At 33.2% G+C, this 22,261-nt stretch overlaps 11 protein-coding genes across 11 annotated transcripts; 9 read left to right on the top strand and 2 right to left on the bottom strand.

Annotated features, from left to right (window-relative positions):
• Positions 1 to 215: 215 nt before the first annotated feature.
• Positions 216 to 1,209, top strand: NAEGRDRAFT_74668 (uncharacterized protein; the record flags this gene model as incomplete). The annotated part of the gene is made up of 2 exons (XM_002670351.1): positions 216 to 739; positions 792 to 1,209. The coding sequence occupies 2 exons, from the start codon at positions 216 to 218 to the stop codon at positions 1,207 to 1,209; spliced, it is 942 nt and encodes a 313-aa protein (XP_002670397.1).
• A 140-nt stretch (positions 1,210 to 1,349) lies between these two features.
• On the top strand, positions 1,350 to 2,461 carry NAEGRDRAFT_74667 (Ser/Thr protein phosphatase family protein; the record flags this gene model as incomplete). Its single annotated transcript, XM_002670350.1, has 2 exons — positions 1,350 to 1,946; positions 2,000 to 2,461. 2 exons carry the CDS (start codon positions 1,350 to 1,352, stop codon positions 2,459 to 2,461), a joined length of 1,059 nt encoding a protein of 352 aa, XP_002670396.1.
• Positions 2,462 to 2,497: 36 nt separating this feature from the next.
• On the bottom strand, positions 2,498 to 4,924 carry NAEGRDRAFT_53616 (uncharacterized protein; the record flags this gene model as incomplete). The annotated part of the gene is made up of 1 exon (XM_002670311.1): positions 2,498 to 4,924. One exon carries the CDS (start codon positions 4,922 to 4,924, stop codon positions 2,498 to 2,500), a length of 2,427 nt encoding a protein of 808 aa, XP_002670357.1.
• Positions 4,925 to 5,310: 386 nt separating this feature from the next.
• On the top strand, positions 5,311 to 6,462 carry NAEGRDRAFT_53615 (uncharacterized protein; the record flags this gene model as incomplete). Its single annotated transcript, XM_002670349.1, has 1 exon — positions 5,311 to 6,462. One exon carries the CDS (start codon positions 5,311 to 5,313, stop codon positions 6,460 to 6,462), a length of 1,152 nt encoding a protein of 383 aa, XP_002670395.1.
• Positions 6,463 to 6,737: 275 nt separating this feature from the next.
• On the top strand, positions 6,738 to 7,235 carry NAEGRDRAFT_44833 (uncharacterized protein; the record flags this gene model as incomplete). The annotated part of the gene is made up of 2 exons (XM_002670348.1): positions 6,738 to 6,776; positions 6,831 to 7,235. The coding sequence occupies 2 exons, from the start codon at positions 6,738 to 6,740 to the stop codon at positions 7,233 to 7,235; spliced, it is 444 nt and encodes a 147-aa protein (XP_002670394.1).
• A 520-nt stretch (positions 7,236 to 7,755) lies between these two features.
• On the top strand, positions 7,756 to 9,162 carry NAEGRDRAFT_81882 (uncharacterized protein). The gene has a single exon (XM_002670347.1). The coding sequence runs from the start codon at positions 8,075 to 8,077 to the stop codon at positions 9,137 to 9,139; it is 1,065 nt and encodes a 354-aa protein (XP_002670393.1). The 5' UTR covers positions 7,756 to 8,074; the 3' UTR covers positions 9,140 to 9,162.
• A 923-nt stretch (positions 9,163 to 10,085) lies between these two features.
• On the top strand, positions 10,086 to 11,539 carry NAEGRDRAFT_56375 (uncharacterized protein). The gene is made up of 4 exons (XM_002670346.1): positions 10,086 to 10,381; positions 10,429 to 10,722; positions 10,775 to 10,976; positions 11,017 to 11,539. The coding sequence occupies exons 1-4, from the start codon at positions 10,288 to 10,290 to the stop codon at positions 11,357 to 11,359; spliced, it is 933 nt and encodes a 310-aa protein (XP_002670392.1). The 5' UTR covers positions 10,086 to 10,287; the 3' UTR covers positions 11,360 to 11,539.
• Positions 11,540 to 11,861: 322 nt separating this feature from the next.
• NAEGRDRAFT_74661 (uncharacterized protein) lies at positions 11,862 to 12,869 on the top strand (the record flags this gene model as incomplete). Its single annotated transcript, XM_002670345.1, has 1 exon — positions 11,862 to 12,869. The coding sequence occupies one exon, from the start codon at positions 11,862 to 11,864 to the stop codon at positions 12,867 to 12,869; it is 1,008 nt and encodes a 335-aa protein (XP_002670391.1).
• Positions 12,870 to 13,388: 519 nt separating this feature from the next.
• Positions 13,389 to 14,647, top strand: NAEGRDRAFT_74660 (uncharacterized protein; the record flags this gene model as incomplete). Its single annotated transcript, XM_002670344.1, has 2 exons — positions 13,389 to 14,483; positions 14,618 to 14,647. 2 exons carry the CDS (start codon positions 13,389 to 13,391, stop codon positions 14,645 to 14,647), a joined length of 1,125 nt encoding a protein of 374 aa, XP_002670390.1.
• Positions 14,648 to 14,672: 25 nt separating this feature from the next.
• Positions 14,673 to 18,371, bottom strand: NAEGRDRAFT_59725 (uncharacterized protein; the record flags this gene model as incomplete). Its single annotated transcript, XM_002670310.1, has 2 exons — positions 14,673 to 16,400; positions 17,160 to 18,371. The coding sequence occupies 2 exons, from the start codon at positions 18,369 to 18,371 to the stop codon at positions 14,673 to 14,675; spliced, it is 2,940 nt and encodes a 979-aa protein (XP_002670356.1).
• A 943-nt stretch (positions 18,372 to 19,314) lies between these two features.
• On the top strand, positions 19,315 to 20,166 carry NAEGRDRAFT_60972 (uncharacterized protein; the record flags this gene model as incomplete). Its single annotated transcript, XM_002670343.1, has 2 exons — positions 19,315 to 19,711; positions 19,754 to 20,166. The coding sequence occupies 2 exons, from the start codon at positions 19,315 to 19,317 to the stop codon at positions 20,164 to 20,166; spliced, it is 810 nt and encodes a 269-aa protein (XP_002670389.1).
• Between the last annotated feature and the right edge of the window lie 2,095 nt (positions 20,167 to 22,261).

Below are 22,261 nucleotides of genomic sequence, written 5' to 3'. Positions count from 1 at the left end.
GGTTTTCATTATTACAATATTTTTCTATTTATTTTGATTTGAACTTGGTGATATTTGAAAGCAAATAAATGGTTCAAAATAACTTCAGAGAGATAATTATAATTTCTCAAGGGTAAATTGGCTAAATTCATCACATGTACGAAAGTGGGTGAATCATCAAGAATGCAGCGTTGTCTAGTAACGAAAAAGCATCTCACAAAAAAAATAACACAATAATGAAATCTAGCACACTCATTGTTGCTACCGTGTTGTTTTCTGTCCTGTTGGTTGCAAGCAGCTTGAATGCCTTGAGCTTGGAAAGAAGATTGGCCAAAGCTATCGTTCAAGAAATTAGACACCAATTGACCAAATCCTCTTTTTCTGGATTGTCTGATAGTGAATCATTCTGGCCTGAAACTCGTTGTACCAATGTTGATAATGCATTGAATGTTAGAACTTCTCCTGGTGGACAAGTTGTTAAAACTTTAGGACCAGAAACTCAAGTAACTGTATACGAAACTAGTAATGTTAATGGTGTCAAGTGGGCTCGTATTGGAGATAATCAATGGGTTTCTGCTCAATTTTTAAAGATGGCCTGTCAAGAATCATATTCTGGACCTGACAGCAAGACTGGTGATAAGGCAGCTGAAACATTGGCAGAAATATTCAAGAGTGAAGGAAGATGTCAAAATTGGGCAAGTGATTCTGGTAATGAATTCCAAGGAAAGATTGGTTATACATGTATGGGTGTTACTCCATCGTAAGTTTCTTTTCAATTGTATTCGAAAAACTGAAATTTTGAAATTTTACAGAGAATGTTGGAATAATAGAAATGGCTTCTTTGCACCATTTAATAATGGTTTCTCTGGTCATCCAGCTGACTTTTGCTATTATGCCTATAACCAAAATCCATCACTTTACAAATCAAGTGCAGCTCAATTATATTCTGAAAATTATTTTGGACCTGGAGGATGTTCTAACTTACCACAACCTGCTTTCTATGTCTGTTCTGATATTGCTGTCAACTCTGGTACTGGTAGATCAAGACAATACCTTAATGAATTTGGTGGTTACAATGGACAAGATCCAAAAGCTTTCGCCAGACAATTAAACGAAAGACACAGACAAGATTACTTGTATTGGGGAAGACCAGGAACTGCCAATAACAAATTCTTGCAAGGATGGTTGAATAGAGCTAATGATAGAGCTGCCTACATTGATAATTATTAAACTCTCTCACAATTAGCTAATTGATTATATCTTTTATGATTCGACGTTGCTGTCAATAAATTAGAGTTGATAGGAACTTTGAACTTGTATGTATTCATTTGAACAAAAGAGAAGTTCACTCAAAACAACAATTAAAAAAAATGATCTCTACTAATAGCCCTCACCATTCCGATTCCAATACTACTACTACTACTCACGATAATAATATTATTTCATCAATAACACCTCCTCCTCCACCCCCACTCATTGTATCAAATGAAAACAAGAAAATTCTGCTCAATCCAATCAGAAAGTTTAATGTCATTGCTGTTTCTCCAAATAGAAATGTTCCTCCACCTCCTCCTCCATCTGCCAACACAATGAGAGTTCCTCCACCTCCTTCCTCATTGAAATATATTCCAAAGGAAGATGCTTGTTCTTCCTCTGCTCGACCAAAAAGTTTGGCCGAGGAATTGAAATTAAAAATTAAGAAGGAAGTGGAACAATGTAAAGTAGTTCCGTTCAAGATAAATGAAGAGAATGAGACAATTTCAGAGGATGGGTTGAGAGTGGTTAGATTTGTAGTGACGAGTGACACTCATAACAAACATGGAATGTTGAATTTACCACAGGAGGCAGATGTATTATTGCATTGTGGTGATTTTACATATGCTGGATCGAATGCAGAAGTTTCCAGGTTTAATGATTGGCTTGGAACTGTAAATTACAAGCACAAGATTGTGATTTGTGGAAATCATGTAAGTTTCGAATATATTTGACACTATTGGAAATTTATTGGAATGTATTTTAGGAATACCCAAAAACAAAAGAAAAATATGATGAATTACTTTCGAATGCCACTGCTGTATTGGTGAATTCCAGTATTACCATTGAGGGAGTCAAAATATTTGGAACACCTTTCGTCCCTAACATGGGTGACTTTCAAGGTGAAAATTACTTTACAAAATTATTGGACAATACAGGGTTTTACAAAAAGGAAGAGGATTTGAAATCTGTTTATGATTTAATTGATACAGATACTGATATATTAATGACCCATACACCACCAAATAAGATTCTTGATGGAAGTGGAAAGTATGGAAGTTATGCTTTGAAAGAGAGATTACAATATTTGACCAATTTGAAAGTTTCATGTTTTGGACATGTACATGGAGCTTATGGATATCAGAAAGTTGGAAACACTCTATTTATTAATGCTTCATCGGATGGTGTGGAACAACCTATTGTTTTTGATTATATTGTAAAGAAGTAATTGAGTTAAATGAAACTGCAAGATTCCTTTTAATCTTTATTTGAATTTTCCATTTTGAACTTCTTTGAGAATTTCGTGTAGAGTATCTAATTGATCCTTATTTGAAGTGATTTGAATCGTTAATCTTGTTAAATTTCTATTCTTTTTAGAAAATAATTCTCTCAATACTTGTGGATCTGTAAATGCAGGAGTTTCGAGTGAAAATAATTCCAAATTAGAACATCCATTGTAGAGAGATAGAATTGTGGTTGAATTTTCTTGAGTAATTGATTGCTCATCAGCGTTTCCATTTGAAGTAGTTTTGGAGGTCAAAAGTGGTGTGGAAATGGTTTGATGGAAGTTTGCAGGGAATGCTTGATCTAGTTGGAGTGAGAACTTTTTGAGCTTACTCATGGAGAATAGATATCCGAAAGCTTTAGAATTACTAATAATACAATGTCTTAGAGAAAGATTCTGTAGTTGGTGTCTGTAGTGTTTTTGTAAATGTTCAAAGCATTTCTTTTCCTTGAAATTAGACCATTTGAGTGTAATTAGGTTTGGACAGGATTTTCCCAATTGATCCACGAGTTCTGGAGTGACTGACATTTCTGGTTTGAGACAATGCAGTAAATTGAGGACTTGTACGTGAACAAAATTTGGTTTCTGAAACATGTGAGAGATGGATTCGAGTTTTGATATTCTAGTATTTGTAAAACTGATGACATAGATGTGAGAGTTCTTATCAAAAACCTGATTGACCAAACTATCAACAATATGACTCTTGTAATTTGAAGCATTCTTTGGAGCCAAATTGAAACATAGAGAGTTTGAATTTGTGAAGTTAAACTTTAAATTCTCGAATTGGGTACTGGTCAATTTGCATTGTAAATTAACAGTCGAATTCGAGTTTTCTGCCACTATTTGTGGGGAAAGTTTGAGTGTAAAGTGTTCCAATCCATCAAATTGAACTGGTTCATCATAAAATTCCAACATGGTTGGCTCATTGATTATAAGAGAATTCAATTCTGTAAATCTTTCTCTAACAAGGGAATGAACCATATTGGGATAAGGAAATCGTGCAAACGTTAATTCTCTCAATTTGCTAGTTAAGCAATTGACCAATTTGAGTAAAATTCTATAATCAGAACAGTTAATAGTTGGTTCTTTCTCGAGATGGAATTTCCTAAGTTTGTCAAGATTTTGTAATTGTAATTTTTCAATGATTGGATCGCAATTATTCATTGTGGTTGTCAGCAAACTTTTTGCAATAATGATTTTCAGCTCGGTAAGCTTTTCCATTTTTCCAATATTTTCAATTCCCTTGATATTGAAAATGTTGGCAATTTCCAGTGATAATTTTAACATGTTATTCGAAAGGTGGGTCAGATCTGATAATGGAAAGTCAATAAAGTTTAAGAACTTGATATTCTTTGAATATTTGAGTGCTTCCATCATCATATCACTATTTCCTTGGTAATCAATATTTTCCAAATAAAATAAATTAGTCTTACTCTTGTTTGTTGTCATGTGATCGAAACCTAGGTCAAAATTAGAGAGTTTCAACTTGGCACTCTTTACTCCATTCAAGTAAATGTAGAATAATATATCAGAATTGAGCACTGTCTTTTCCTCCTTACTCGTATAAAGTGTATTTTGAATTAAGCTATTCACACGATTTCTATTCAAATCCTCAAATTGTTCATCTGATCGAATAATAAATTTTCTATTACTTTTAGCTCCAGCAACTACCACCTGAGAGGAATTCATCTCTTCCAACAATTGTGTATTGGAATCATGATTATTTAAAGCTGAGGCCAAAATGGCTGGATAAGGAACATTCCATTCCACATAATTCAGTGGTATTCCTCCAAACAAAAACTCCAATGTTGACATTTGATGCAACCAAACAATCATTTGATAGTAATGTTTGTGTTTTGCTTGTTCTTGATCGACAAAACTTTGCTCTATTGATAATGATACATTTTTGAAAAGGGAAACGACTACTCTTTCATTTTCCTCCGACTTGTTAGAACCAACACTTGTTGAACAACTGTCCGTATTAACACTACTACTATTCGAAATACTTGTCAATGAATTAAACAATGGATTCAAAGACATGTCATATTTATCCATAAATCCCAAAGACCTTTCCTTCTTCACCCTTCCAAAAAACAATTTCATCAAAAAGAAACCATTCGTCTTGTTATTTCTATACTTGTGATAAATCATTCTCACTAAAATTGTAAAATACTGAGTCAAATCCAAAATATAATACTCTCTAATAATTTTCAATATAATCCCTGTTGGGAGTGATTTAAAATCGAGTGATGATTTCCCCTTCAGTGATGATGTTGTATTCTTGATCAGAACATCGATCAGATCGGAGGAAGCTGATGAACCTCCCGATGAAGCTGATGAGAAGATATCATCATCGTCCTCGCTGTGATGTAATTTACTACTAAATAATTTAGAATGATTGGGCATATGTATTCAGTGATGATTCAAAGAATAGGAATTTGTTTCTTCTATTTTTTTTTAATAAAGTTTATTTGATGTTTGTCAACCAGAATGCTCTAATTGCCTTGAAGTTTTCCAGAACAATAAAGGGCAAGTGCGAGATCTGATGAAGAGCATTCTCTTTAATGAAGTAAAAAAGAAATTATTGTAATTGGCGGGAAAAAGTCACAAATATTCGAAATTTGATTATAAAAAAATATCAAAAGATAACTAGGTGTCTCTCTCTATTGTAATAGTAATCTTTTCATCGTCAACAGACTTTTTTATCGGATAGGATTGTAGAATAATTTAACCATCTATTTATTAATAATATATTTAAATATTAAATAGTTTAATATTCTAGGCTTTTGATGATGATGGAACATAAAGTGGGAAAATATAAAATTAATCAGGAGGAAATTGTGGCCCTCTTTCAACAAGAACCATTGAAAAAGATTGAAAAGAATTTAAATCAAATTCCTGGATTGTTCGGATTGGAAATTGATGATGATAAATATTTAACTTTTTGGAATGCGTGGTTTAATCAGGAGGAATATAAATTCATGCTGCCTCAATCAAAGAGTGATTTGATTTTTGTGTGTATTATGCATGGTGGACACTTTTCTGGAGCAATTTTTGATCCATCCTTAGGGAAGGCAATAGTTCACAAGACTTTTTCGAATTATGTATCTAGAAAGAAGCAAGGAGGAAGACAATTACAACACGACATTCAAACTGGACATAAGGCAAAATCTGCCGGTAGTGAAATTAGAAGAAATCAAGAGGTGAAATTCCAGGAAAAGTTGACCGAATTATTAACTGAAACTTGGAAGAAATATTTTGATGGAGAAGGTCAACAAAAAGTTTACTGCTCATTCGTCTATTGTCCTGGTAACATTAATAGAGATATGATTGAACAATTATTGTGGAACGAAATGGACCTAAAGAGTCTACCAATCAGAAATATTCCATTCCAAGTGCCAAAACCTAATTTTATGAATTTAATCTCCTGCTATGATAAACTGTGCACAGTTCACATCACTTCAAAGGATAGAATTAGTGAACTCACCAATGATGATTCAACCCTGCTGTCCAATTTGGAAATTTCAGATGAAGAAAGCTCAGAAGACGATCTAGAAAAGACCAAAGAACAACTTCTCAATGATGAATATCTCAAGAACTATCCAAGCCCTCTCTCACCACAATCAGCTACCTTCTCCTCTCCAGTTCACTCACCTAGATCTCCTCTCTCACCAATTTTACAAGCTCTTGGATTTAATATTGAACCAAGTCAACCACTTCCAAAGAAGAATCAAATTCCTCCAAAGATGACCAATGCCATGACAATTGGACAACCTCTTCTCTCTAACAAACGAAAGAAAAACAAAAAACAAGAAGAATGGAAACCACCAGCAAACGATTCTCTCATCAATCAGTCTTTGGCTATTTGGGGTGTAATTTTAGCAGTAGCAGCTGCCACACTTACTATTTACATTTGGAAATTTGCAGATCATGACGAACAGTAAATATATTCCAATACTATATTCATATTTACTATTTAACTTTAGAAAAATCTGATAATGTTCATATCTTACAATACGATGAACAAAGATAGAAAATCAAAGCAAATAAAGCAACCATAAAAAAATAGAAGAATAATTGTGAAGCACTATTACAAGAATCGGAACAAGTAGACAATTCATCAATAGCATCATCACAATAATAATCATCGATAATAATTATACTTCTCCATCATCATCACCACCATCATCATACTAATTGGAATTAATTGTAAATAAAAATGTATGCCAAAAGAATTCAAAAGGAAATTCAAAAACTTGTAAAGGAACAAGAAGATAATCAGAAGAGAATGCAGAGTGGACAAATCATACAGGGAAGTGGAGTTGGTATTGATATTTTCATAAATCAACCAATCAATAATTTAGAAACAATTTATTGTACATTACACGGAGCAAGAAATACAATCTACTCGGGAGAACAATATCTTTTGAAATTTACATTTTCCAATGATTATCCATTGCAATCACCTGAAGTAGTATTTGTACCTCCTCACGTTCCTCTCCATGAACATGTCTATACAAATGGACATATTTGCCTTAACATTTTATATGATGGATGGACACCTGTGATGAATATTCAGAGTGTTTGCATGTCGATTCAATCCATGTTGAGTAGTGCAACTCAAAAGAAGAAACCAATTGATAATGATACTTATGTAATGAGTTGTTCACATTCTCCAAAGAATACTCGTTGGAATTTTCATGATGATAAAGTTTAATTTATGTTTGTCTATTTGCATTTGTTTAGGTTTTCAAGGACAATTTAAGGTTAACTGTTACAATCTATTATACTACTGAGCAATGAATAATTGATTTGAGGATTAGTCTACAGTTCTTTCCTGCCATTAATTAAAAAATGTCATCACAAGAGGCAACATCAACATTATCTGCAAATTCCCACACTAAAAACTGCACCGTAGGTTGGAACTTCAATTTTTTCAATTACGTTCGACACATATTGACATAGGAAATTGTTTACAAACACATTTTTTAAAAGAATGTTAGAATTACTTGAATCTTTGAATATACAGAATACCAACATGAATATATTGTTGATTTATCGGGCTTAACACAAACATAGATCTGCGATTATTTTTCCAATCCATAGCTTCAAAATTGTAATAAGAAATATTTTTAAAAATAATGGACCATAATTTTATATAGCCAACAGTTGAGGTTTTGAGGGACAATTTAAGGATGGTCTTACTGCCTCTCTTAAATCTTCATACTTACCTTGAAGGACTTTCCAATGATCAAGAAGGTTGGAAAGTTATGCAGTCGACGCTTTTCCTTGCACTCTGAAAAGCTGTCCTGTATATGGTCAATTGCCATTGGCTATTGCCCTCCTTCAAAATTTTTGATACGTGAGGAAGTACCTAGTGTGTTTCCTCGCTCTAATAACAATAGAATATTCTTCGGGATGTTAGTAAATAAATTTACTAACATTGCTCAATTTTTGCATTTATGAGTATGATAGAAGCATATTGGATTACACAGGAGCAATACCAAGTTCAATAAACTGCTGTGGTAAATTATTAGATTCTTCTACCAATAAAAAATGACAACACTCCTCTATGCTGGAATTGCTGTCTTGGTTGGAGGTGGCTATTATTTATTATTCAGCAACAAGAAGGAAAATAATCAACTTGATGATGATGAGTGCATGACCGAAGGAACGGATGAGGAGATAATTGTTAATAATGATTTGATACAACAGAAAAAGACAAATACTAGAATGTTTTTATTTCCGAGTCTGTTCACTGATCACAGAATATTTTCAAATCAAAAGAAGGTTTACGGTGATATTTTGCAAGTGATAGATTTATTCGAATTGGATGAAAAAGTATACGGAAAAGTTGATGAGTTGACATTACATTCATATGCCAAACAATTGACAGCTTATATTGTCAAGAATTATGAAAAGGAAATTTTGGATAAGGATTTTGAACAATTCTTTGTTGGTGGATTTTGTGTTGGAGGAATGATTTCAATATTTGTTGCACAAGAATTAATGAAAGGATATCCTGAAATTGCAAAGAAATTGAAAGGTGTCATGTTGGTTGGAAGCTGTCCATCTTTTACTCACTGCGTTGATCCTCGTTATCTAAAAATTAAGAAGGTTGTTATGAATTATTTCCCAAGATTTGTCTTGAATGGAATTGTTAGATTCTACTTGTGGGCCAACAGATATCTCAACAAGATTAGTTCACTAATGGAATCAAATATGGTTTCTGTTTGGAAGGAAGATAGAAATATCATGTTAAAATACAAGACAGTATTGGATGACATGATGTTGGATAAGGATCCAAATTTTGTTTTTCAAATGCTGATTGCAGAATTCAATTTTACTGCTCACGATTTGGATAATACTTTGAAAAAGGATGAACAAGTTGAATGGGATAGATTCAACAATGATCTCCCCATTTCTCATTTACATGGTGATAACGATTATTTACTTCGATCCAACCTGTGTGAAAGCTTTGTCAAGCAACAAGTTTTACCAAATAAGGGTAACTACAGATTGCGTGTAATGAAACACTCTGGTCATTTTCTTCCTCTCACTAGAATGAATGCTGTCACTAATTTTATTTACAATATCATCCAGGGCTCACCAGTTTTATAAATCCATAGTACTCATTTTCAATTAATTAATTTATAATAATTTTCTGCTCAGAACAACTGTTGCACAATATTCTGTTTCATTGCTACTGTAAATTAACAGTTAATTATAATTTAGGGTTTGTCCCTTCCGAAAATTTAAAGTCCAAAATCTATTGATCATTAAAAGTAATATTCCATCATCGGAAATAATTTTAAACATTTGCTTTTGAATAAGTGGCAAAAGTAAGATTTCCATCCTTAACAGGACTTCTCTGAGCAATTACTGATGCCATAATAATAAAGGCATACAATGCAATACAAGCCAATCCTAATACAATACACAGACCAACACCCTTCTTTAAATCTTTCATTTTTTTAATTTTAAAATCAAAATTTCAAATTGTTCTTATTGCAATACAACCAAGCAATGAATTTCATGATTGCAATTAATTAAAATTAATAATTAATTGGTGATCGTATTATGAGATAATCGTTCGTTGACTTCTTGTAAACTTCAATACAACGTCCAAATAGTTCAAATATTTTCCTCCAAAGTCATAGAGATATCCGATTAAGGATTTTCAAAATTAAACATCATCACGAGAATTATGGATCAACACATTAGAGATTATTTGAATATTACAATTCATAGGTTCATCATCCAATTAAAAGATTCTCAAATATATTTAATACCAACAAGCAATATTTCATCATCAAACAAGTTAATTAATAACAGGTATGTAGTTGAAACAATTGAATTACGGAATTGTCGAATCATCCATCAACACATTATTTACACATATGAAGTTTGCACAAAAACTGTAGAAACATGTTGAAGACAACTTGTCGTTCTGAGTGCTTTCAGTGGCCGTTAGAAATTTTCTTGTTTGGCGCTTGGCAATTGTAAATGCTAGTCAACCACAGGGAAGACAGGTTTTGCCGCTCAGCGCTTTGTATCCAAAAAAAATACGAGTCGCATTGTATCAACACTTGACAAGCTAATCGTATCTTGCTCCTTCATCTCTCTCTTGTACTATTGGAAATAAATTTATTGTTGTTAGACTCGACAACAAGAACACATCATCATCAACAATAATATTATTTAAATTATCAGAGCAATTTTTTTGTAGTGCGCTGATTCAAAATTCTTCATAAAACAACAACAAAAAAATGTCTACACCTACAACACCAACGGCTGATATCGACATTGATGCCATCATCTTTAAATTGTTGGAAGTTAGAGGTTCTCGACCAGGAAAACAAGGTTTGTATTCAAAATCATCAAAGAAATGGTTCGAACTTTTTTATTAGTGAGTCTAACTGAAAACGAAATTAAACAATTAATATTAAAATCTAGGGAAATTTTCATATCTCAGCCTGCTTTGCTGGAACTCGAAGCACCTATTAAAATTTGTGGAGATGTCCATGGACAATACTATGATCTTTTGAGATTGTTCGAATACGGAGGTTTCCCACCAGAAGCAAATTATCTCTTTTTGGGAGATTACGTAGACAGAGGAAAGCAATCCTTGGAAACTATTTGCCTTTTGCTTGCCTACAAAATTAAATATCCAGAAAATTTCTTCCTTTTGAGAGGTAATCACGGTATGTATTATTGTTGTTATTACTAGTTTATTAATATCAACAACAACAATAGAATGCGCTTCCATCAACAGAATTTATGGTTTTTATGACGAATGTAAAAGAAGATACTCCATAAGATTATGGAAGAGCTTTACTGATTGCTTCAACTGCATGCCTGTTGCTGCTATTATTGATGAAAAGATTTTCTGTATGCACGGTGGTTTATCGCCAGAACTTCACAATATGGAACAAATTAGAAAGGTTATGCGTCCAACGTAAGTAATCCCTCTGTTTAATATTATTAACTTTTTGTAGTGATGTTCCAGATAGTGGCTTGTTGTGTGATTTGTTGTGGAGTGATCCAGAAGAAGGCATACAAGGATGGGGAGAAAATGATAGAGGTGTTTCTTTCACATTTGGTAATGATGTTGTAGAAAAATTCCTGAAAAAACATGATTTGGATCTTGTCTGTCGTGCTCACCAAGTCGTAGAAGAAGGATACAAATTCTTTGCCAAGAGGCAATTGGTGACGATTTTCAGTGCTCCAAATTACTGTAACGAATTCGATAATGCAGGTGCAATGATGTCTGTCGATGAGACTTTGATGTGCTCATTCCAGATTTTGAAGCCTGCTGTCAAGAAGAGTTATTATTATTAAATTTATAGTCAAATAGGATTGTATTTGAGATTGAGATTTACTAATGTGCAATAATAGCTAATTCGGATCACTCACTCTTATCAATCAAATCTTAGAGTGTCAACAATCATCCTATACAACCGAATTGTTGTATATAATTATTATAATTCATTTGTTTACTAAACTTTTTGCTTAATTTATAATCCTCTTTTTCTTTGAACCTTCCAAGTGGACATGTTGAGAGTGAACATTTGACTTGAATACCTTTTCATTTTAACTTGATATCCAATATTTTTAATTCAACTAAATCATGAACATTTATTTTCTAATAGGCCTCAAGCGAGCTGATTATTGAAAATCTCAAACTTCTTCAACTGCTCAGATAACACTCTTTTGAAACTTTTCTTCAAGAAGTACCCACCTGGAGATTTAAAACAATATCCAAGTCCTCACCTCCTCAATCAATGATGAAGGATAATTTGGGTCCAATCACTTGCTGCACAATTAAATTGAAAAAAAAGGAATGAGTTCTCCATCATCTTCTGGTACAGGTGTTGAAAATAATTTGAAGAGTTTACTTTCCATCAAACAAGTCGACAAGTCACTTATTGAACAGTTGTCATTGAGAGCTGGTGAATTTAAAAATTATCACAAAACTAAACAATATCATCAATATAATACTGTCCTTTCCGATAAGATTGTAAACTTGTTATTCTTTGAACCATCGACTAGAACTTTATGCTCATTCCAATCTGCTGTATTGAAATTGGGTGGTAAACCAATTACTCTTGATATTCAAAGTAGTAGTAGTGTTAAGGGAGAATCTTTGCAAGATACTCTTCGTACTATGGAGCAATATGGTGATTTAACTGTTATGAGACATCCAAAGAGAGGAGTTCATCAAGAAGTTTTACCAAAATTGGAAAAGCCATTGATTAATGCTGGAGATGGTGATGGTGAACATCCAACTCAAGCTTTATTGGACTTGTTTACAATTACTGAAGAAGAAAAGAGAGTTTCTCAACAAATTGATTTCAATTTAAAGACAATTTGCATGTTTGGTGATTTGAAATTTGGTAGAACTGTTCATTCCTTATTGAGATTATTATACAAATATTATAATACCCAACCGCTTAAATTATACTTGATTTCTCCATCTGGATTGAAAATGCCAGATTATGTTATTGAGGAATGTGTCAAGAATTATGGAAATGTTCATGAAATTGTTGAATGTGAAAAATTGACACCTGAAATTATGAAGGAATTGGATGTAATTTATGCAACCAGATTGCAAAAGGAAAGATTTGAAAATGAAGATCAATATTTGAGCTACAAATCATCATTCTGTCTCAAGAAGGACGATTTACAACATTCCAGAAATCAACACTTGCCAATCATTATGCATCCATTGCCAAGAGTTGACGAATTGGACGAAAGTATTGACACTGACGAAAGAGCAGCCTACTTTAGACAAATGAATAATGGTGTCTACATGAGAATGGCCATTTTGGAATTATTATTGAAAGATTGAATATAATTAAAATTGTAAAAATTTAAAAAACATTAAAAAAAAATATAAAAATTTGAATTTATGGAAAACTCTTTCGATTATTTGAATAATCATTCGAGTCAATTTAATAATTTTAATAGCAATAATAATAGCTATGGATTCAATAATAACAACTCATTCGGAAGCAATTATTACAATTCATCATCATCACAATTTAATTTTCTAAATAATTTTCAATTATCATCATTGTTTAATCCGTTTATTCGGAATCGATTTACATCACTTTTCTGGAGTTTATTAATTGATGATTCGATTATTGTATTTTCATCCTACGTTTTGGAACGTTTGCTGAGGAGGAGAGAAGCAATTTTAGATTCGGAACAATATGAGAGGCTTGCCACCAAGCAAAGACAAGATGTTTTTACATTCCTAGAGCAGACAGAGGTTGGGAGGAGGGGTTTCTATCAGGATTTGGAGGCAGATTCGGATTTTGAGAATTATTTGTGGAAGGAATCAGCTCGTATGAGGGAGAAGAAACAAATGTTGGATGAAATTATTGAAACTTCGAATCAGATGAGAAGGTTAGAGTTGGAGAATTTGTCAATGTTTGGAAGGAAATCGTTTAGAGTTGTGCATTTGGTGGTTTCGTGTCTATATTATTTGTTTTTTAGAAAGTTCAGATCAGAAAGTATTGGAAATGTTTTCATGATGTTGGAAAGTGTGGATTTGAATGGAGGAAAAAATCCAATATCATCTCCTCATTGGTTATCTTCAATGATTAAGGAAGGATTGAGATCAATTGTTGTCTATTATTTGTATGATTTGATTGATTCAAGTTTGGATTATATCTTTACAATGGCCAAGGCAAATTCAAGAACTGAAAGAGAAAGAGCATTGGAGAATTATCCTCATGTTGATTCAGATTATTTGAAAAATTCATTTCATGTAAGGAATTTTGTTTCTGTAGAAAAGATTGAGAGGGCAAAAGAATTTCAACAATTTATAGAGGAATTGAAATTGAATTTAGCAAATATTTTGACAAGTTTGGCTCTTTCAGTGCAAACAAATGCAAAATCAAAGAAAAAGAAGAAAATTAACGAATCATTGGCAGTGCTTATTGAAAAATCAAAGAAAACTTTCAAGGAATTGATGAATACAGAGGATGCAGTAGCAACTTGGATGTTCAAATATAATTGTTTTGCTTTATTGAAAGCGGAATCAACTGAACAGGTAAAAACACTGATTGATGAAATTGAACACTTGGCTGTTTCCATCTCAACTCTCAATAGAGAATTGCTGAGTTTGTTCAAGCCAGCTCTGGAAGATTTAGGAAGTGCTGTAAAGGAAATTGTTGGTCAACCAACTATTGTTAAACCTGTAGAAAAAGTTGAAAGGAAAAAAAGGAAAAAGAAGGAAAGAAATTTAACCACAGCAACTAATGGACTTGAAGAAACCGAAACAAGAAAGACAAAGAAGAATAACCTGGAGAAACTTATTGAAGAGTACGAACAAAAACTCAAAGATTTGGAAAGTCATTGTATTTCCTTAAATAACAAGATCGATTCACCACCAAAGACTGACTCACTTCTTAATCCATTCTACAGAAAGGAAAGTGGATTAACTGACAAGTTGAGAGTGTTTTTGATGAATCTTCCAATAAGGACTGTTTTGGTTTACCTTGTTGAACTCTTGCTTTCGTATTATATGGGTGTGAGGGCTAATCTGTTACCTATCACTAACAATCAACAGAATCCTAATATGAATAATAGAGCATACAATCCAAGCATGACCAGTTATAGAAATAGATAGTTATTTATGGTACAATTATTGGGATATTTGTTTGATATCAAGAACAACTGAAGTGTTTGGGAAGTATTTTAAAATCTTATCGGATGCCTTACTTCTCATTACATCCAAATATTCCAAGTAATGAAGTTTGGCAAGCAATTTAACGCCATCGTTGGTGATTGGAGCAAAATTAACAGTCAAATGTCTGATATTGTGTAAATTTTGAGAAATTGCTTTCAAAATCTTATTGGACATGGCTTCATTGTAACCGTGATGCCCTCCATGAAGTGATAACACCTTCAGATCTTTACAATTTTCAATGACTGGAATAATACTCTCGTCAGACAAGTTGAAACAACGAACAAGCAACAGAGTTTCCAACTTGGTTAAGCTCTTCAATAAATCAAAGCGAGACAATATCTTTACATGTAAAATGTGTAATTGTCTTAGATTGGTAAACTTTGAAATATGCTCTAGAGCTTGATCTTCAAATTTGGAACACCAATCTACATTAAGGAACTGCAAAGTTTCACAAATTCTTGTAGAATCGGCCAGGTATTTGAGTCCAGAACCATTCAGAGTCTTGTTGTGAGCTAGAGAAAGTGAGACAAGTTGTTCACAATTTGCCAAATACTTCAAATCATCATCCTTGAGATTAATATTGCTGGTCAAGTTGACATGCTTCACACTGGTCAATTTACCTAACCAATCATAACGTGTGCATTCTTTCATTTGCAAAAAGTCAAACGTATCAATCAGTTTTGGATTGCACATGGAAATAAATTGATTCATTCCTTGTTTCAATCTGATACATCTATCGAATGTAATGTTTTTAAATTGTTTCTTGTTGGTGGTGATGACTTCTTCATTCTGTTCGAAGGTTGAAGTTGAGGATTCTTTTGCATCCTTGTACAAACTCTCAATTCTGCAACAATAGTCAAAGGTAACATTTTCCAATTTAGGGAATGCATTTTCTCTAATTAAACTAGAGGTAATGTTATACATTTTGCCACTGTGAACAGTGAGTGTGTGTAGATTAGGATAAAAAATGGTAGTCTCGTCTTTAACATTGTTTCCAGTCATGACATCCCAAAATTCTTGTGTCAATATATCACCACATTCATTGAGAACTATTCTTTCAACACTGTTCGAAATTTCAAACATGTTCTGAGCTAAAAATACAGATTGAGTCGAGACTGATGTATTGGTGCTTCCTAAATCAAGTTGAATATCTTTCAAATTCGTCAATAAACTCAATACTTTTGTAAAATTGTAAGGTGTATCCTCTGGAGTGGTTGATGTATGGAAAAGAAACTCTGACAGCTTTAAACTCCGCAAAGAATCTCTGAATTGATACAAGACAGACACCAATCCATTGTTCTCGTGCAAAATACCTGTAAAACCACTTTGTGGAGCAACACCAAAGGTCAACTCTGTTGGTTTCTTATTCTTATCAAACCACAACTTGTTGAGATTCTTAAATAATTTGGAACTAGAAACACATGCCTTGTCTCCAACATCAGAACAAAACTTGAATGTCAATGAATTGAGGGGAATGCAATTTCTGAATGATTTTTCAACAGTAGATCCATAAATCTTTAATTCCTTTTCACAATATTCTTTTGTAATCTTTTCCAATTTTTCAAAAATCTCATCAATTCCATCACACTTGATTAATTCAACTTCTTCCAACAAATTACAATCAATGGTAGATGGAAGATCAGTTCTGGATTGCAAATGATTAGAAAAGTTCACTAAAATATTCTTAAAAAGGAAGAGAAATAGGATCGATGCTGAATGTTCAGCATCCAAATGTGCATTTTGTAAAGTTAACGACTTGAGTTTTGGCAATATTACAGTCTTTGGTCTCAAATCATTAAAATCCAAATCTTTAAATGTTGAAATGAGAGTTTCATTCTTAACATTATGAATATTCAAATAAATGTTTGTCAAATTATTCAAATGATTGGTGACATTAAATAATTGAGATGAATTGATGGGTTGTTTCAAGAAGAGTCTTTGCAATTTTCTTGATTTTGTTAGGAAATCACCCACTAGAAAATCATTTGTAAGAGCATGTTCTGAAGAAACAGTCAATTCTTCCAAATATGGAAGAGTTTGTTTTTGAATAACTTTGTTTACAATATATTTTACATATTGTTCACTCCATTTAGCATCAATATTGATGGAATCAGTACTAATCCAACAGAAAGTAAACCAAGTTTTAGAAACAAATCTCATCACACTAATTTTCTCTTCGAATGAAAAATACGAAAGTATAATTGACAATAATTCGGACGAAAGGTGGTCATTTACATTTGAAGTGGTAGAGATGGAAGTGATGGTATTGTTGTTATTTCTACTATTCCGATTGGGCAAGAGAAAGCAAAACATTTTTTTTGATGTTTTTTGATTTTGACAGACAGGTTGAACTTTGAACATAACAAGTGACATTCGTTGAACTGTATTTTACATTCCTCTTATTTCGATAATTTCACGTGAGGTTGATGGACAAGCAATTACTTGTTGTTTAAGATTTTCAAGTATTTTGGAATTTGTAATAATGAAACTCTTCCCAAGTATTCCAAATTTAAAGTAAATTTTGAAATTGTCATGTGTAATTAGCAATTCCTTTTTGATTGCTGATTTGAATTTGTCAAAATTATCAAAATCTGAAAGATTAAGAATGCATAACATGTAAATGTTAAGATCCTTGTACTTTTCTTGATAGGCAACAAGCTCAACTTTTGCTTCACCTAATGGAGCAACAGATGCAAAGGATGAAGAGGAAGCAACGTTAGTGGTTGAACTGCTTGCTTTGGCTGTTGACTTGTCAGCTTTACTCTTTTTAGAGCTTGGTGTCGATGCTTTACTCTTTCTCTTCTTTGGGTATTCTTCATCTTCATCTGATGTTTCAGTATCACTGCCCTCATCTTCCTCAGTACTAATTTCTGAGACATCTTCTTCATCATCCTCATTGCTATGATACTCTTCATCATCCTCATTACTATTTACTGTCTCTTTTAAGTATTCATTCAAATGATCATAATATTCCCTCTTTAGAAATGTTGAATATTCCTCTTCATTTCTAAATATTTTCCCCTCAATTTTCCCCAATAATTGTTTAAATTCCTCTCTAATTGATGCATTGAATTCCTTCATTTTGATTTTCCCCTTATGTCTCGTAACCTTTTTATTGAATGCATCATTCTGTGCCTTGAGGAATGGATTACTAACTCCTAGCTTACCCATCAGGGATTTAGCTTCTTCACACGATTGTTTATTTCGTGTGCAGATTGGACATTTAGTAGCTCCACCTTCAATCCTCTCCGGAAGTGAATTTGCATTATTATTTATCAAATGTTGATTACCAGGTATTATGGAAATACCAGGAGCAACACTCACCATGTTATTATTATTATTATTACTGCTACTTGAATTGTTTTTTTCTAAATTTCTAGAATTATTATTATTATTAATATTATTTAATGATGATGATGATGATGAGGTCGGAGGAGTACTGATTTGTGTATCACGATCACGACGAAATTGTCTCGTTTTTTTGGTTCTAGTACTGTTTGTGGAATTGGTGGAATTGTCATTGGTGATGTTTTGGTTATTATTAAAATCGGAAAGAGTTGGTTCTAGTTGGTATTGTGGTAAAGGTCCTAAATCATAGGAATAACTTTCAGAGAAGGGAGGAATGGGCTGTGGTTCGTTTCTGTTTGGTTGCATTTTTTTTTTGTGATTGAGAAACTTGATTTTTTGTTTTAGTTGCAGGGTTTACAATAATGTTTAGTTTTTAAAATGTGAAGAATTTGGATAAATGACCAATTCAAAAATCAGAATTGTCAATTATTTTGTTAGATAGCCATGCATTGAATTCTAATCTTGTTGAATGGAGTTTAATTTCAAAATGTTAGAAATTTCAGTTTCGGCAAAATCTTGTTTGTTGGCCCAAATCAACAATTTGAGGAGCATAAATTAGATAAGAAACAACTATACTCCTACTAGTGTTAGATAAGTGCTCTCATGTTTACAATTTCATGGTGGGTTACTATTAATTGATCTTGAATGACAATTCCGAGATATCATCAAGACAATAAAATGCCAGATCGTGAGATGAAAATTTTAAGGATTTGGCAATTATTGAAAAAAGACTTGATGTTATTTGACAAGATTTCAAAGTTGGCTCAATGGTTCAGCTAATTATCAAAAGATTGTTGTTTGATTTCTTGTGTTGTTTCAAAATAAAGCACTTTAAAACACAAAAAAGTTGTTTTGCCAAATTGCTTAAAATCATGTGCGAAGCCAATCTCCAGACGTGGCAAAATATTCATCCTGCAAGCCCAAATAATCCTTAATAAATTTTTCTTGAGCAATTTTGATTCATGTCGAGTAGTCAAGTTTGGTGCATTAATACAGCAATACCGTAGTCGAATCTTTTGAGAGAAAAAGAATAAACAGCGCGCAAACACAATGATGGCCATCAAAGGCTTTAAAAAAAAAATAAATGCAAAGACCCTCATCAGCAAAACCCTCACTTGCTGTTGCGGGGATGAACAATCAACAACAACAACAGGCAAGACCTTTATCACCCTCACCTCAACAACAACGACAACAATTATTGGTAGTTAATGCGAATAGTAATGAAACGAGTGCAATTACACCGAGAACAATGGTTGCTCAGAAGGGAAGTTCCATTGATGATTATCATGTTTTGGATTTAATTGGAGAGGGATCTTTTGGTAGAGTGTTCAAGGGAAGGAGAAAACAAACAAGCCAAACTGTGGCTTTAAAGTTTATTCCAAAGAAGGGAAAGAATGAGAAGGAATTAAATACATTGAGACAGGAAATTAATATTCTAAGAAAGTTGGATCATGAAAATATAGTATTGCTTCTTGATTCTTTTGAAACGAACGAGGAATTTTGTGTTGTGATGGAGTATGCACAGGGAGAATTGTACGAAATTTTGGAAGATGACGAAAGATTGCCTGAGGAAATAGTAGTCAAAATTGCAAGACAGCTTGTGAGTGCCTTATATTACATTCATTCGAATAGAATTATTCACAGAGGTAAGTACTCGTAATCATTCTGTATGGGAAGCATTTTAATAGACATGAAACCACAAAATATTCTAATTGGAGCTGATGGTACTGTAAAGCTTTGCGATTTTGGATTTGCTAGAGTAATGTCAAACAATACCATGATGTTGACATCTATTAAAGGTACTCCTCTGTATATGGCTCCAGAGCTTGTCCAAGAGCATCCCTATAATCATACAGTTGACCTGTGGTCGTTAGGAATTATATTGTTCGAGTTGGTGGTTGGAAAACCACCATTTTATACAAACAATTTCTTTTCATTAATTCAGTTAATTGTAAAAGACACTGTAAAATATCCACCATACATAAGTCCAACATTGAGAAGTTTTCTTAAAGGTCTATTAACAAAGTCACCAAGCCAAAGACTTGATTGGCCAAGATTATTGGACCACCCATTTCTTCAAGAAACAAGAGAGGAGAGGTAAGTGAGCTTTTCATTTTACAACTTTTTTAATCACCTTTTTAGAGACCAACGAGAAAGAGAATCGAAGAGTAGTTTAATAAGAAAGAGAATACATGATTTTGATAAAATAGTCTATAACCAGAGAAGATTAAGAGCTGGAGAAGTAATAGCTAAATCTGGGCATCATGTAAAGAAAGTAATAGAACACACTAGGGAAAGTAAGTAATTAATGATTTGTAATGAAACTAAATATGTAAATAGTTCCTTTATCTGAAATTGAATCAGTAATGTCTAAGGAAGAAAACGGACCAACCAAAGTCCTCAAGAATGTATTTTATTTAGATAAATTGTCATCATTTATTTTGGTAAATCAAAATGATTACAAGACCAAAGCGACTAAAACTGTACAGACCTCACTAAAGATTCTCTCTAAATGCTTGGAGAAATGTAAAGATACTGATACCGATAATTTGATTGATGCTAACCTTGTTGCCAATTTATTTGGTTTTTTAAAGGAATTCTCAGGTGCTACCTTTGATGCTAGAACTATAATAACGGATGCTTTAATTTCACTGAGCTATGCCCTTCAATTTGGAATTGAAAATATGGCTCAAACACTCAAAGATTTTTTCTCAATTGTTAACAATCTTATGGAATATAAGTTGGACAATACGCTAAGTGTACAGTTAAATACCATGAAATGTTTACAAGAAATTGCTATCAAGTCATGTATAATGCCTTTCCAATCAAGTTCTGTTTATCAAACCATGAATGAAAAGTCGTTTGCGATTTTGTTGTCAGGTCTTGATACAAGTAGCACTAAAACTGAAGAAAAGTACACAGTTGCCCTGTCCAACGCAACGATTATGGCCCTGGCAGAGTTGGTTCACCCTAGTGAAGGAGATATATTCCCTTTTCCATGCATTTTCCACTCTGACAAGTACCCAGTCACGGAAGTATTGGAATGCAATCAAGATAATACTGTTAGAGCCATGATTGCAAGACTTCTGACAAGGAACAACAACATGGCTCCTCTTGCTCGCTTGCTAAAATCAACAGATCTCCCTGCTGTGGTTTCCACTCTGAAGCTCATTTATCAGTGTTGCAGATTCTCTCATGAGTTTTGTAAGCAACTAGCTCTGGAAAATCCAATAGTAACAACAATTATGAGTTTAATTGTTAACACTTCGGATGGAAGTACCATGTATCAAGTGGAATTGGCTTGTATTATTATTGCCACAATATTCAAAGAAAATCCAAAGTTCACAGCTCTGTACAAAGCGGATCTAGCAACAATTGTTAGCCATTGCTTGACAATAGTTTCCACAGCATTCGATGAAAGATTTAAATGTCTTGCTGTTATGTTGTTGGCTAGAGCTTGTGTAAACCCTGAATCCAAAGCAAAAACTATTAAGGAAATAACACTGGAGCAAAATGCATTGTTGAGTATGGTCACAAAAGAGTACACTGTATATGAGGTACATGAAATCAAACGAGTGGAGGGTTCAGGTTTTGGATTCCCAGATTTTGGATTATTGGACGGAATTATATTTTTGTTATATCAGTTGAAAGATGATAGCAGTTTTATGAATGTGGTATTCTCATCTGGATTGTGGTCAGCTTTGATTGAAAGATTGAACATGTTGGATTCTGAAATTTCTCCAGAAGGATTAACTTCATTCATCAAGCTGTTGAATGATTTAGTGGAAAATGGAAATCATAATTTGTTTTATGTGTTGGGTGATTTGTCTGTCATCAGGACCGTTATTCAAGGATTGAAAAAGAATACCCTCTCTTGTTTTTCACACTGGCCAGAGAGTAGGCATGGTGGAAATATGTCTCTTACTCATTACATTCTCACATCCTCAAGATTCCTCGCCACCTGCTTTTCGAAATCAACGCAAAAAGATAAGGAACAAGAAAGAATTCATGAGGACATTGTGAAAATTCTTTCCAAGGAAGAAATTATTAATCATTGCATTGGCCTCTCAGAATTTGTGCCAGTAGAATTTTATGGGGAGGTGATTCGCTTCCTTTCAAAATTAGTAGCCCAATCCTCTCAATTCATGAAGCAATACTTAAAGTTTGGAGGAATGAACATGGATTTCGTCAGGAAA

Source organism: Naegleria gruberi (genome assembly GCF_000004985.1).
Source record: "Naegleria gruberi genomic scaffold NAEGRscaffold_72, whole genome shotgun sequence".
Classification (NCBI taxonomy): Eukaryota; Heterolobosea; class Eutetramitea; order Acrasida; family Naegleriidae; genus Naegleria; species Naegleria gruberi.
The sequence above is the reverse complement of the archived record's forward strand: the minus strand, read 5'-3'. Positions and strand labels throughout refer to the sequence as shown.

What these genes read in the sequence shown, in the direction of transcription:
- NAEGRDRAFT_56375 (XM_002670346.1), top strand. Translation starts at nt 10,288, where the DNA reads ATGTCTACACCTACAACACCAACGGCTGATATCGACATTGATGCCATC. An exon ending in TTCTCGACCAGGAAAACAAG is followed by an intron (nt 10,382 to 10,428) that starts GTTTGTATTCAA and finishes CTTTTTTATTAG; the next exon opens with TGAGTCTAACTGAAAACGAA. An exon ending in CCTTTTGAGAGGTAATCACG is followed by an intron (nt 10,723 to 10,774) that starts GTATGTATTATT and finishes CAACAACAATAG; the next exon opens with AATGCGCTTCCATCAACAGA.
- NAEGRDRAFT_81882 (XM_002670347.1), top strand. Translation starts at nt 8,075, where the DNA reads ATGACAACACTCCTCTATGCTGGAATTGCTGTCTTGGTTGGAGGTGGC.